Genomic DNA, 12,919 nt, shown 5'->3' with positions numbered 1-12,919 from the left:
TTTCTTTTTTGTCAACAAAATAATATTTGCCTATATAATAATTATTTATTAAAATAAATTATATTAATAAATTTAAATAATTAATTTAATATTTATTTTAATAAATTAACTAAAGTGATTCGGCATATAATCATTTTCTAAAGGGCATCTTTAAATTGATGGAAGAGTTGAAATGAAATAGAATCAAATTGTTTGAATTGATTAAAAAGATGGAATTTAATAGAATTTATCTTATTTTATTATTTTTCATCATTTTTTTATATTCTCTGATTTGGGCATAACAAAAATAATGAAAGTGTCACTAGATTAAAGTTTCCAAAAGCAGAATCATGTGGCAAAAAGGATTTCGGGTAGATTTGAGTATTCAAAGGCATGATTCCCAAGAAGGACATGAAAACTGCATCTGAGGGAAGCATCTTTCTTTATTTCCCCCTTATGTGTATAATAGCTTCAAAAACAAATAGTAATTTGTTCATTTATTTCGAAAGCACAATAATGATTAATGTACTACAGACAAAAGAAATCTGAGTTGGTGAGTAAGAAGAAGAAACGATAATAACTGAACGAATGAATTCGTTTCTACTTTACGCTTTGTGCTTCGCAATCGCCATCGCGATTGTTCACTTCAAATTCAACCTTACGCCACCGATATTCGGATCGCTTCTCGTCGGTTTTTGGATCATCAAGATGAAATTTCATCGCCGATTTGGAATCGGAATTACTTGTTTCAAGAATCCGAAACCGAATTCGAAGGTGGAGACTGATCTTGATGGTGAGCCTCTTGAGGTTCCTCCGCACCTTGTTGTTATGGTTAATGGCATTGTTGGAAGGTAGTGGTGATTTTCGGTTTCAGTTTGGATTTTGTTTCGGAAAATTTGGATTATGTTTTTGGATTGTGAATTCCAAGTTTGAATATTATTGAAATGTGATTGGTGTTTTTCAGTTCTGCTGATTGGAGGTATGCGGCGGAGAAGTTTCTTGAGAAGCTTCCGGATAAAGTCATCGTCCACCGTAACTAACTCTTCCTTCTTCCTTTCATTACTTTAGTCGTATTAAGTGTGCGTGAGGTTTCAAGTTTAGAGCATCTAGAATTGATTGACTTTAACATGTTTGCTTTCGAATATAATTGATTATGCTTTTTTAGAAATAATGCTATTTAAAACTAGAATCGGTAGCTTTTGAGTTTAAACGTAATTTTTATACTTAATTTTACTGTTCAATTCACTTTTACATAATTTATTCAAACAAATAATTTTTCCTTCAACTCATTTTTAGCCCGAATCAATTTTAAATAATCAATTCACTTAAAATCAATTTTCTTCACCGTAGAACCAAACACATGTTAAAGGTGAATAAGTGGGATGTCGCGGATTCGAACGGGTGCCCTTGCATCTGATGTCCCTACATAGTTATCAATTAAGCTGGTTTAATGAGACCACAACCATGGTTTTAAATTGCGCTTGTGGTTGCGGGTGTTGCGATTGAGGTCAATGTGGTTGCCGCAGTGTGCATTGCAGGCTTTGCAGTGTAAATTTTAATTGAGAGGTATTTGAAATATGTTGTTGAAAAATACTTAATGTAATGATTTTTCTTACAACAAAAGTAGATTTAGTTTTGAGGGTTCTGAAATTTTGAGTTTTTATGAAAATATTTGAAGAAACATGAGCAAAGTTGTATGATGCAATTCCTAATGCGGTCGGACATGTGATTTTAAATCACACCGCAATTGCAGTTTAATGCGGTTGTGGAGACTACCGCATCAACAATATTGCGGTTGCGGTTGCGGAGACTACCGCATCAACAATATTGTGGTTGCAATTGCAGTTGCGGAGATTACTGCATCAACAATATTGTGGTTGCGGAGACTATCGCATCAGCAATATTGCAGAATTGCAGTTGCGGACCGCAATTTAAAACCATAGACACAATAGAGTCTAGGATTTCAAAGTGGAATTGTGTTGCCTTTGCAGAATTGAGCTTCTCATGCTCAACTACCATGAGATCTTGGAGCTAAGACAAAGATCGATGACGAAGTGTTGGAGGAGCTCAGTAGGTTGGAAGAGGTTGAATAGTTTTGTCACATCACTTTACTATCAAAAACATACACAAGTTAGCAAAAACAAGATCAAAAACCTGTTATACAAATGGGTACTAAAAGTTAATTTTGGTTGTATGGAGATTAAAAGTGTAGTTAAACCTATTTCTTTGTTTGTCCTAATAAGAGGCAGATAAAAATAACAAAAAGTCTGTTTGGTTTAGTGTTGCAACTGCAAGTGCCATAGGTGCGTTTCAATGGTTGGTTGACGTGAAAATATTGAAGCTAGAAAACTAAGCTTCTAAAGTAACATGATTTTCTGCCGTGATTTTACTAATACAATGCTTTTCCAAACACATACAAACTCAATTTTTTAGTAAATGTTGGAGCTAAATGGTATGACATGAGTGCAGCTCAGTTATTAATCGTAGGCTGTCTTGTGAATTTATAAAAGAACATAGTCAACTTTGATTTTACATGATATATTGTAAACAGGCAGTGAATGCAATTCTTCAAAATTGACGTTTGATGGTGTTGATACAATGGGTGAGAGGCTAGCTGAAGAGGTATTTTGGTAGTAGCAGTTTGACCCTTATAGTCTCTCATACTTCCCTGAACTTTAAATTACCGTGGGAAATGATTTATGTTGTTGACCTAGTGATAATTCATTCACATTGGAATGATTGAATCTCCAGTTTTAAACTTAATTGATGTTTATCTAGGTACTATCTGTTGTTAGTCGCTGGCCAGGGTTGCAGAAGATCTCCTTTGTTGCACATTCTTTGGGAGGCTTGGTGGCAAGATATGCCATTGCGAGACTTTATGAATACTCTTCAACATCAGAAGCTGAAGTTACTATTTGCAACTGCAAAGAGGAGACAGAATGTACAAAGAATTGCATTGAACAGAATTATGAAGCCCGAATCGCTGGTTTAGAGCCAATGAACTTTATAACCTTTGCAACGCCTCATCTAGGTTCAAGAGGACATAAACAGGTAGATTTAAGTTCAATATGAACAGTGGTGTATCAAGCTACAACATCATGGATATAGTATTTACCTAATTTTCTTTTGACTTTCATTAGTCATCTGCTATTTGTTCTTAGGGTTAAATAAGTTTTTGGTCCCTATAAATATTGCAGTTTTCATTTTTTTGTCCCTCCCTGCCTTTTGCCAAAACCCAAGAGGGACTAAAAATGAAACTGCAATATTTATAGGGACCAAAAACTTATTTAACCCTTGTTCTTATTGCTGTTATTTTCTTTGCTGAATTCCATAAAATCATCTTTGGTTTTTTTTTTTTGCTGCTAAACAACTCTGCTTTTTGGTTGGTTAATTTGTCTATCACAGTCCAAAGTTAAAATCTTTTAGCTTTTGAATGCTGTTAACTAAAAATTGAATACAAGAGGCATGTCTGTGCAAACACACTGGCATCAATGAAATCATTAGTGAGTTCCTTCTTATTTCCTTAGAGAGTAGAGTTATTAGGGAGAGAAGAGAAAACCAGATATCAAAGGGTTAGAAAGAAGTACAAGAAAGACCAAAAGTGAATAAGTTCCTTTACAATTAAACTTAGATATGAAAGTTACAAACTGGCTTTCATGTAATGGAGCATTATCCTTCTCAAAAATCACATGATATGATTTGATCGGTGTGATTCCAGCACTGTTATTAACTGAAGATTAGTAATTAATATTCTAGTATAAATTAACTTTAGAAAAAAATCTTTAAATTTGTTTTGTTGTCGGTGAATTTTGCCAGCTACTTTCAAAGGCTCTCCCGTGCATGTATGGATATTTGAAGACATGCTGAAAAGTTTAATGCAAAATTTCATAGCAAGCTCAATTAGTAGCACAAATATTTATTTTCTAAATTGCTATAATATCTTACATAAAGACTGTTGGGTTCTTTTTGTTTGTCCCTCTTTTCATGTTATAGTGAATCAACTCTCTGACCATGCAAACAACAAAATTATATTATGTTGAGATAGGTTTCCTAGGTATATTTGGTTATATTGTGTGTTGGAGCAAGGACTCTAAGCATGTGCATACTGGAACCTTGCAAATGGTGTTTTTATTTTTGCTCCTTATTTTTTCGGTTGTTGTAGCTTCCATTTCTTTGTGGCCTTTCTTTCCTTGAAAGAAGAGCATCTCAAACTGCACACTTAGTTGTAGGGAGAACCGGAAAGCATCTCTTTCTTATGGACAATGATGATGGAAAGCCTCCTCTTCTCCTCCGAATGATTGAGGATTCTGATGACTTAAAATTTATGTTAGTATTACCAAGTCATTTAAGTTTGTTAGATCATGCCACCATTCAACTCTTCATTACTTCAATTTTATTTTTAATGATTGTTCAGGTCAGCTCTACGTGCATTCAGGCGCCGAGTAGCATATGCAAATGCAAACTTTGATCGTATCCTCTTTCCAAGTTAGATTTCTTTTTTGTTAATCAAACTTCAAATTGTTCAGAAGCTTAAGGCAAATGGATGATATAGATATAGTGTCAATAGCCCATGTCAAACATTAGAACATGCAGCTTTCATGTTATTAAGAAGTGGAACTTGGACAAAGACATGATATTGAAATTATTATAACTAGGGTTTACTATGATAAATATTAGAATTTATTTAGGATATAGTTAACATGTGCCCCAAGGGCACATGTTAAGAAACCTAAATATAGTAAATTTATATTGGAAAACGTAATAAACACATTAATTATAAAAAGTTTATGAAAACAATGCACAATTTCTAAGTAAAAGTTTCTACATTTAGCTCTTAACATGTGCCCTTAGGGCACATGTTAGCATGACCCATTTATTTACAGCCCTGCAGGCAGAGGCAGATTTGCTTGGGGATGGCCACCCCAAAATTTTCTTCTTAATACGATCGATATATACATTATAATAGTAACGAATGTGTATATATATATATATATATATATATATATATATATATATATATATATATATATATATATATATATATATATATATATATATATATATATATATATATATATATATATATATATATATCTTTCATTTCATAGAATGACTATGACTGTTAAGCAGTGCAGTGGGAGGTGAAAGGTTTTGCAAATCTAAGGTTGTGAATTCAAGCAAAATTTAACTACTGCACCAGTTAATGGTTTGTAACGATTAATTAAAATAGTTCTATATATATTCTATGGCTCTTTGGCACCCCAACAAAATTAAGAGCTTCGCCACTGTCTCTCTGTCCAGGCTTCTCGACCACCTGGGCTAATTATTTTCTTCAAACTATATATTGTGACAATGATGTAGATCTAACTTTAAGATAGAGCAACAATTAATATATCTTGCAAATTTCTTGACCTGCATCAAAGATATGGTTGGATGGCGCACCTCATCAATTCGGCGTCAGCATGAACTTCCAACAGTAATAGACTTTCTGATGATTCTCAATTTTAATGTTTTACATGGATTACAGAGACTAAATTTACATTCTTCTTCTATGCTAGTTTGATCTTCAATTAATTGATGAGAAATACCCGCACATTGTACACGCCAAAGTTGGGACTGTTGATGATGTTTCCGCCAAAGAATCTACTAATGTTGGAGATCAAACAATTGACACAGAAGGTTTGTTTCACTTTCCTGAAGAAGAAAAATTGATGTCTCTTTTGGTATTTGTGAAAGGAGTATGGTGAAATAGTATATGGTGGAAGATGAGTTTTTGTCTCAGGTTTTATTTTTATTTCGAGGATTGTCGTGCATTTTTTGGTAGGATTATTAGTAGTGTCTAGTTCAAGAACATTCAGATAAGATAATGGAAAATGAAGTATAGCAGATATTAGAGTATAGCTATAAGATTAGTTATATATCAGTGTTAGTTTAGATTGCAGTGCTGGAAGTTACAGCTGTCACTGCCACTCTCTTATAAATATTGCCACTCTCTTATAAATATCTCTTTGTAACTAACTCTGGTTAGAGTTTTCATTATCAATTCATAACAAACTCTCTTCTACTCTCTCTCCCTCTCTGCATTTGCTTTTTTTCTATTATGGTAGCAGAATCTCCTTTCCTCTTTTTAACTGTATGATGAAATGATTCTTGCAATTTTGGGTTTCAGCATGATGAAATGATTCTTGCCACGAACCTGCTCGTAAATTCTCAATTTGAGTTTTTTTTATTATATCTGGTAGATTGGTGGTACTCTCACAAGCTTCCAACCCACAGGATTTGAAATTGACTTCCCTTACCAAATTTTGATATATAGCCACTAAGCAGTTTGTGAGTAAAATTGTGTAAACCAGATAAAAACTAGTGCAATGTATATTAAAAGTAAACCTAATTCATATCTATACTTAGCTCTCTACTCGGAATATTATTGTTTGTTTAAATCTAACAAGTCATCCTAGTATACAATTTTATGTTATAATATATCCTAGTCTAAGATATTATTTTGTTGAAGTTTGAAATGATTTCATTTTCAAAATGTGTATGTGTCTATTGTAACTAAGCTTTCAAAAATTGAATACGTGCGCTTTTTGTAGAGGAGATGATAAGGGGTCTCACCCAGGTTCCTTGGGAGCGTGTGGATGTTAGCTTTCGGAAGAGTAAACAACGGTATGTTGCTCACAGTACAATCCAGGTAAAGCTTTTATCTTTATTTCAACTACTTTAGAACTCCAGCTCTAGATGAAGGGGATTTGCTATACAAAAAGAAGTGTCATACGAGATATTATTTGAAGATCGTTTACATAGTTTAAGCTAAATAATTAATAATAACGGCCACAGCTTCAGCTAGATGCCTTTCCTTGATATTTTTATTTGTCTGTTTTTGCTCTTAGGTGAAAATCTATTGGTTGCATTCAGATGGTTCCGATGTGATCTTCCACATGATAGATAACTTCCTTATCTAGTCTCTAGAACTATTGTTGAGTTCAGTGTCAACAAATCAATGTTGTGAGCAATGGACAGTGGTAGTCTTCTTCTACCCTGAATATCTAGTATTGAAAATTTCCAACATATGATTTTTGTTATGCGTCAGCATTGAAAGTTGATTACTTCATTGCTGTGCAGCTTCATTTAAATCAGTTTTCATTCCTAGTAACTTGTTCATATATTCACATGATTGAGAATTTCATATCGAAAAAGGTGTCTATATTGCAATCTGTCTTTACTCTGTGAAAAGATGTTTGTCGTAGATCCAGGCAGCTTGTTTAAAACTCCATGAACGGAATTTAACCTTATAACAAATGATATATTTGGTAAATTGTTTCTTGCATTGGAAATGTATCTACACCATTCCTTTGTTGAGTATTATTTATGTTCCTACAGAAGTCCTTGTAATTGCCCAGTTTCCCGTTTTTCTAAGGTGTTTTACGCGTTGACATTTGATTTAGTAGGCAAGTTCTTAAGGAATCAAATCAGTACTTATCACATAATCCTTTAAAGAAATTTTGTAACAGTTTTTAGATGGGGAAAAAGAAGTAGTCTTGGAAAATATTGTAAACTTAAGCTTTATCTATTTAATATACTCCAAGAAAATGAGTATGATTGTAAGGTGTTTCTTCACTGCTGGATTGTAAGATTGTTTATATATTTTACCCTACTGTTAACAAAATTTAATATTACAGTAATGCTTTGCTGCTTTGAAGTTGACATGATTTAACAGTGTGGTTGTTTTTTATTTCTATATTTTTCACTATATATATCCCTATGTTTTTACAGATTTTGCTTATTAGATTAATGCAAATCTCAATTATCACAAAAATTATAATTCCCATTATTTTACAATGAAGAAAATAATGAATTCACAGGAAAATTGATTCTCTCAAGAAGATAGAAAATAAGAGATACTTGAGTAAAAAAACAAGCTTTGAGAAAATATTTTGTTCTCTCCTTGCCATGTTATACGATGAACTTCAATAAAATAATAGAGACAGGGTTTAAATCATTCTTCAAGCAGAGTTATAGCCACGGAAATCTTCATGGTTTGGCTTTGCATAGCTGAAACAGACAAATGAGAACCACTAATAAGAAAATGGTGCTATCAAACCAATACCATCAAAATTTAGTTATGTAAATTAGGTTTATTATACCATTCATCATCTTTCTTTTCTCTGCTGCTAACTTTGCATTGATCCACCGAGTCTCGGTCATGCGATGACATACTAGATTTTTCTTTCAGCAGACTTGATAAACTTTCACAAAACTGATAGTCAAAATTAAATTAGTAACCAGACTAACGATCTTGAGCTTGCGAATATTAAGCTAACGTAATATGTTTTCTTACTTCATTGTACATTCTTAGATCTCCTGCAGATTTTGATATTTGTACAACACAATGAGCCGGAGCAACTTCTATCACCTGACAGGTTTCAAACATATCAGTAAAGAAATGAACTTGTGTTACTAATAAAGAAAACGAAAAAACGAAAAGGAAAAAACGGAGTGTATGAGTATTATTACCTCAGCAGATAGGTCAAAGTATGATCTAGAACATCTAGTCAATGTCTGTTTTGGGTGCATTTTCATCTGATATTAAGAGTCAAAGTTCATTTGTTGCAAGACTCTAGAAAAGGTTAATATTTCACAATTCCCTCCAAAAATTTTTTTTACATTGACGCACTTAAAGAATCAAATTCTAAGCATTATTCAGACCTTAAAATTGTTCATTTTCATCACTGACAGTCTCACATCTGTTGCAGCAGCTTCTATTTTTTCTACTGTTTCACTGATTGTATGTTGGGATCCGAACATTGTTATCTGCTTCTTGTGATCCTAAACACGAAAATCATAACATTTAGCATTTGAAGTTAAAGTACCATGTAGATAAGTTAAATACCCTTTAAGATTTGTAGACTTGCCTGTTCTTCAAAAAGTGCAGATAGATCAAGGTCCTGAGACATGGCTATCAGTTGAAACGCATTAATGAAGCTCGAGGACTTGGTTATTGTTGACTTCGTAGTTTTATCCTATACAACATATTGTTAGAAAATTTGGACCATAACTCCAATCGTGTTTTTTCCATGTCTGCTATTTTGTTAACAAATTACCTCAATTGGGTCAAAAGCATCACTTTTGTCATCCAGGTTAATAATCGGATCAATTTCATGCGCACAAGATGGTTTGTAATCTATTTGAAACCACTCATTTTCAATAATATCTGAAATATTTATCCGCTGCAAGAGATCAGGAGGAAGTCAAGCAAATTAGTATCAATCAGTTATACTTTGAGTCTAAGCACAGTGTACTTGTTCTTGAATTTCTACCTTTTCAGGATGCGGTTCGAGTATTTTGGTAATTAACTTCTTTTGACTTTGAATAAACCATGGGGGGCATACATATTTTGCTCTGCATATCTATATTTTCACACATGAAAATTACCAAAATATGTGAATTAGTTGAATCAGATACTAGTTGTTTTCTCTTTTATTACCATATTTGCTAATATGCATACCTTATGGTATAAGCTCATCAAGTTTTGGTCATCAAATGGAAGAAAACCAGCCAGTAACTCAAAAAGAATCACACCACATGACCAAACATCAGCAGCTGCTCCATCATACCCTCTGCTCATCAGCAGCTACAATGAGGAAGTAAAAGGGTGATTGATTATAAGAGTATTAGAATCAATAATACATGTATCTGTTGGGGAGTCCGAGAGAGTTCTTTAGCACGTTTTTGCTCTCAAATGCTCTCTCAGACTCGCCAACACTTTCTCACACTCAATCTTACCTCAGGAGCCACGTAGCACGGCGATCCACACCTTGTGTTTAGGACATCATTAGGCTGTCAATATATCAAAATTCAATCATCGATTAAAAATCTTACATCTGCTGAACTAGTGATGAAGTTAAAAAAGTTATTTTTACCTTACTCAATGCAGATAATCCAAAATCAGACACTTTGAGATTTCCCTGGCTGTCAAGAAGCAAGTTTTCTGGCTGTATTGTCATACATAAAGGTTCAACTAAGGTTTCATATCCTATTTCTAAGCAAAAAATCACAGAAATTTGCTTAACTCACCTTTAAATCGCGATGAAAAACTCCCTTGTTATGGCAATAATCGACGGCATCAACAAGTTGCTGGAATATTTTTCTTGCCTCACATTCATTCAACTTATCAACATATGACTGCATAAACAAAATCATCAGAATTCAAGCATCATAATTATAATTGTAAGTATATAACATTTGAACAACAAAAGATTGTTTATTCTCACCATCTTGTCCAACAGTTGACCTCCTGATACATATTCCATCACAATGTATATCTTTGTCTTTGTACCAATAACCTCTTGAATTCTAACAATATTAGGATGATGTAGAAGTTTCATTGTTCTAATCTCACTTTGTACCTGAAATATATTGTAGTCTTAATATTGATTAACTTATGTGAAAAATCACTTTTTTGCTAAAGAAGGGGAAAAAAAACATGGACCAAAAAATAAGGTTTACCTGATACTTAAGATTGTTTTTCAAGACCATATTCTTGTCAATGACCTTGATTGCTACCTTCTCACCATTGTTGCCATTGAAAGCAAGCTTAACCTTAGAGAATGTACCTTCTCCTATGGTTCTGCCAAGTCTATATTTTCCTATGTTTTTTGAAGACACCATTTCTCTCAAGTTATTTCTCACTAAGCTGTGACTGCAACCTATGTCTCACTATTTTATTTATAGAAAGTTTTTTTTCTTCCTTTTTTTATGGAAAAAATATTTGCTTTTTAATCATATAGATCAACTTTATTTCTTTCTTTATTTATATGGTTCTTACTTAAGATATGTGACAATTAGAATGCCACGTTGTAAATGACATGACATCCCTTATAAGGAAGTGATTATATTTAAAATTTATATTAATGAAAGATTAAGGAAAAATTGTTATGAAGTTAATGATTTAATGTGTTGAGTGTCCACTGAAATAATCTATAGGAGTAAGAGTTTTGTTAACAAAAGAGATAATTACTAGTGTAGTGTGTATTAGATGGGAAAGATTACTTTTATATTAAAGCCTCAATTAGTAAATGATCAAGTTAAAAATTATGAATTAAATTTTAATAGATAAAAAATGTTTGATCCAAAACTACTTGGATGATATATGGTAAGAGATTTTTTCAACGGAAATTCTAAAATATTACTTTTTATTCTATTTCTCTCTGATTTGAGAGTTTATATTTATAAATTAAAAAAAAAATGTTAATTTCATGTTAATTTTCATTGTATGGTCAATGGTGATTAGTCCTCTACATCCACAAAAAAAAAAAAAATGTCGAGAATTAAATGGACAGATTAATTTTAAAAAAATTGGAATGTAGAAATTTGTGATGATGTGTTATCAGATCTCCACACATAATTAGGAGAAGTAGTTTGCATTCTTGGTAGCTAGATGGAATTGCTGGTAGCTTAGAATGAAGAATGTGTGTTTTGACTGGAAGTTGGATCATTAGTTGTTGACAAACAAAAAACAAAAGAATTGTACTCACTCTATATTAATTTCAATGTTGAAGTAATAAATATAGCCACAAATTTTGGAATTATAGAAAAACGTTTTAAGGTGATCACGTAAATTCACATTAATGTGTTTGATTAGATATCCTTTATGTTATGACCATCAATTCAAGATTCAGAGTATTATGAATTTGTGTTCTATTATTCGGAGTTTGGTCGGAAATAATTTTGTTTTTATATTGTCTTATGATAAATTCATATATGTTTTTTAAAATTACATTTAACGTTTTATAAACTTTATATCTACTAAGATTGGTGACATGGTGATACGAAGCAACTTTATATCATTGATGACAAGCTGATATGAAGCTCAGTGATGCATCACTCTAGTACATTGGAGTGGGGTGACTCTGAGTTTAATATTTTAACGTTTAAGTCAATAAAATTGGAGAAGTATAACTTTGTAAGAGTGGATGAAAATTGTACTTATTATAGTGTTGAATTGGGTAATATACGGTTAGCGATTAAAATCACTCTAATTGGCATGGGGTAGAACACATGATATCATTGGATCAAATCTAATGGGTGGTGAGGAGCAAACAACTTAAATATAGGGTACGGACTTTTTGTGATAGTCAACATGTCCATCGATCTTGAGTGATAATGTTTTGGATTAAGCCTCTAGAGTTGGGATGACCTTGTTGGGCCGTTTGGAGCTATGAATAAGATGGAAACATTGAGACCGGTTTCAATATTGTTCTTCTTTGTTGCCTCAACGTATTCGAGCAGGTCTCCGGTATTTTGTTAAATCTTAGTCATAGATTTTCACTTCATGGTTACTTATAAAAGAAGGGGTCGAGTGCCATAAGTTGCTCTTATCGCTCCTTTTGCACAAAGTTTTGTATTACCATTTATCCTTACAATATCTTCTTTGCAAGTGATCTTTTGTCATTTCTTTCGATCATTTCTCTTGCTCGTGCAACATTTCTAGGTTTCTGATGATTATGTCTTTGTTCCTTCGACTCAAACTCCGCGGTTTTCTCAAGGTAACACCTTTTTCTCTATAATTTTAGTTATTTCAAATATTTCTAGTCATGGCCAATATAGGAAAATCAAACATTCCTTTCATACACTTGTCTAGTCTCCTTAAGAGGTAAGGTATCCTTATGTAGATTTCATATAGATTAGCGATATTTTTGACATAGTGGGGACTTCAGACGAGATGTTGAATAGTTGGGGGGTCTGTAGTATTTGGAGGACCTTGGGATGGATGTGGAGGAAGATGAGGTATTAAACCCAATTAGGATTTGACATGAGGGAATTTGGTCATAAACTTGTGTTCCTTGAAATCCCCATAGCAAACCAAGAGACAGTAAGGGAGTATTAGAATGAATTGATGTCCCGTGTCGAAATTAAGGCATTTATGTGTCGATACGGCTAG

General features: G+C 32.9%; 2 protein-coding genes across 2 annotated transcripts; one reads left to right on the top strand and one right to left on the bottom strand.

Moving 5' to 3' along the window:
* Positions 1–209: 209 nt before the first annotated feature.
* LOC131628129 (uncharacterized) lies at positions 210–7,306 on the top strand. The gene is made up of 10 exons (XM_058899004.1): positions 210–830; positions 944–1,011; positions 2,531–2,601; positions 2,758–3,030; positions 4,142–4,305; positions 4,394–4,449; positions 5,403–5,455; positions 5,538–5,658; positions 6,573–6,670; positions 6,870–7,306. Exons 1-10 carry the CDS (start codon positions 568–570, stop codon positions 6,939–6,941), a joined length of 1,239 nt encoding a protein of 412 aa, XP_058754987.1. The 5' UTR covers positions 210–567; the 3' UTR covers positions 6,942–7,306.
* Positions 7,307–7,686: 380 nt separating this feature from the next.
* On the bottom strand, positions 7,687–10,725 carry LOC131628124 (CBL-interacting serine/threonine-protein kinase 21). Its single transcript, XM_058898999.1, has 14 exons — positions 10,486–10,725; positions 10,251–10,385; positions 10,054–10,161; positions 9,900–9,971; positions 9,763–9,816; positions 9,485–9,610; positions 9,297–9,386; positions 9,081–9,206; positions 8,892–8,999; positions 8,686–8,805; positions 8,494–8,559; positions 8,318–8,392; positions 8,124–8,236; positions 7,687–8,031 (listed from the first exon to the last, which is right to left on the bottom strand). Exons 1-14 carry the CDS (start codon positions 10,645–10,647, stop codon positions 7,983–7,985), a joined length of 1,404 nt encoding a protein of 467 aa, XP_058754982.1. The 5' UTR covers positions 10,648–10,725; the 3' UTR covers positions 7,687–7,982.
* Between the last annotated feature and the right edge of the window lie 2,194 nt (positions 10,726–12,919).

This window comes from Vicia villosa, linkage group LG1, assembly GCF_029867415.1.
Source record: "Vicia villosa cultivar HV-30 ecotype Madison, WI linkage group LG1, Vvil1.0, whole genome shotgun sequence".
NCBI classification, from domain to species: Eukaryota; Viridiplantae; Streptophyta; class Magnoliopsida; order Fabales; family Fabaceae; genus Vicia; species Vicia villosa.
The sequence above is the reverse complement of the archived record's forward strand: the minus strand, read 5'-3'. Positions and strand labels throughout refer to the sequence as shown.

Excerpts from the sequence above, each read along its gene's own strand:
- LOC131628124 (XM_058898999.1), bottom strand. The coding sequence starts at position 10,647 with ATGGTGTCTTCAAAAAACATAGGAAAATATAGACTTGGCAGAACCATA. Across the intron at positions 9,817-9,899 it reads GATTATCTGCATTGAGTAAG|CCTAATGATGTCCTAAACAC; the intron begins GTAAAAATAACT and ends ATATATTGACAG. Across the intron at positions 8,237-8,317 it reads ATCTAAGAATGTACAATGAA|TTTTGTGAAAGTTTATCAAG; the intron begins GTAAGAAAACAT and ends TTTGACTATCAG.
- LOC131628129 (XM_058899004.1), top strand. The coding sequence starts at position 568 with ATGAATTCGTTTCTACTTTACGCTTTGTGCTTCGCAATCGCCATCGCG. Across the intron at positions 2,602-2,757 it reads GTGAGAGGCTAGCTGAAGAG|GTACTATCTGTTGTTAGTCG; the intron begins GTATTTTGGTAG and ends ATGTTTATCTAG. Across the intron at positions 4,306-4,393 it reads TCTGATGACTTAAAATTTAT|GTCAGCTCTACGTGCATTCA; the intron begins GTTAGTATTACC and ends ATGATTGTTCAG.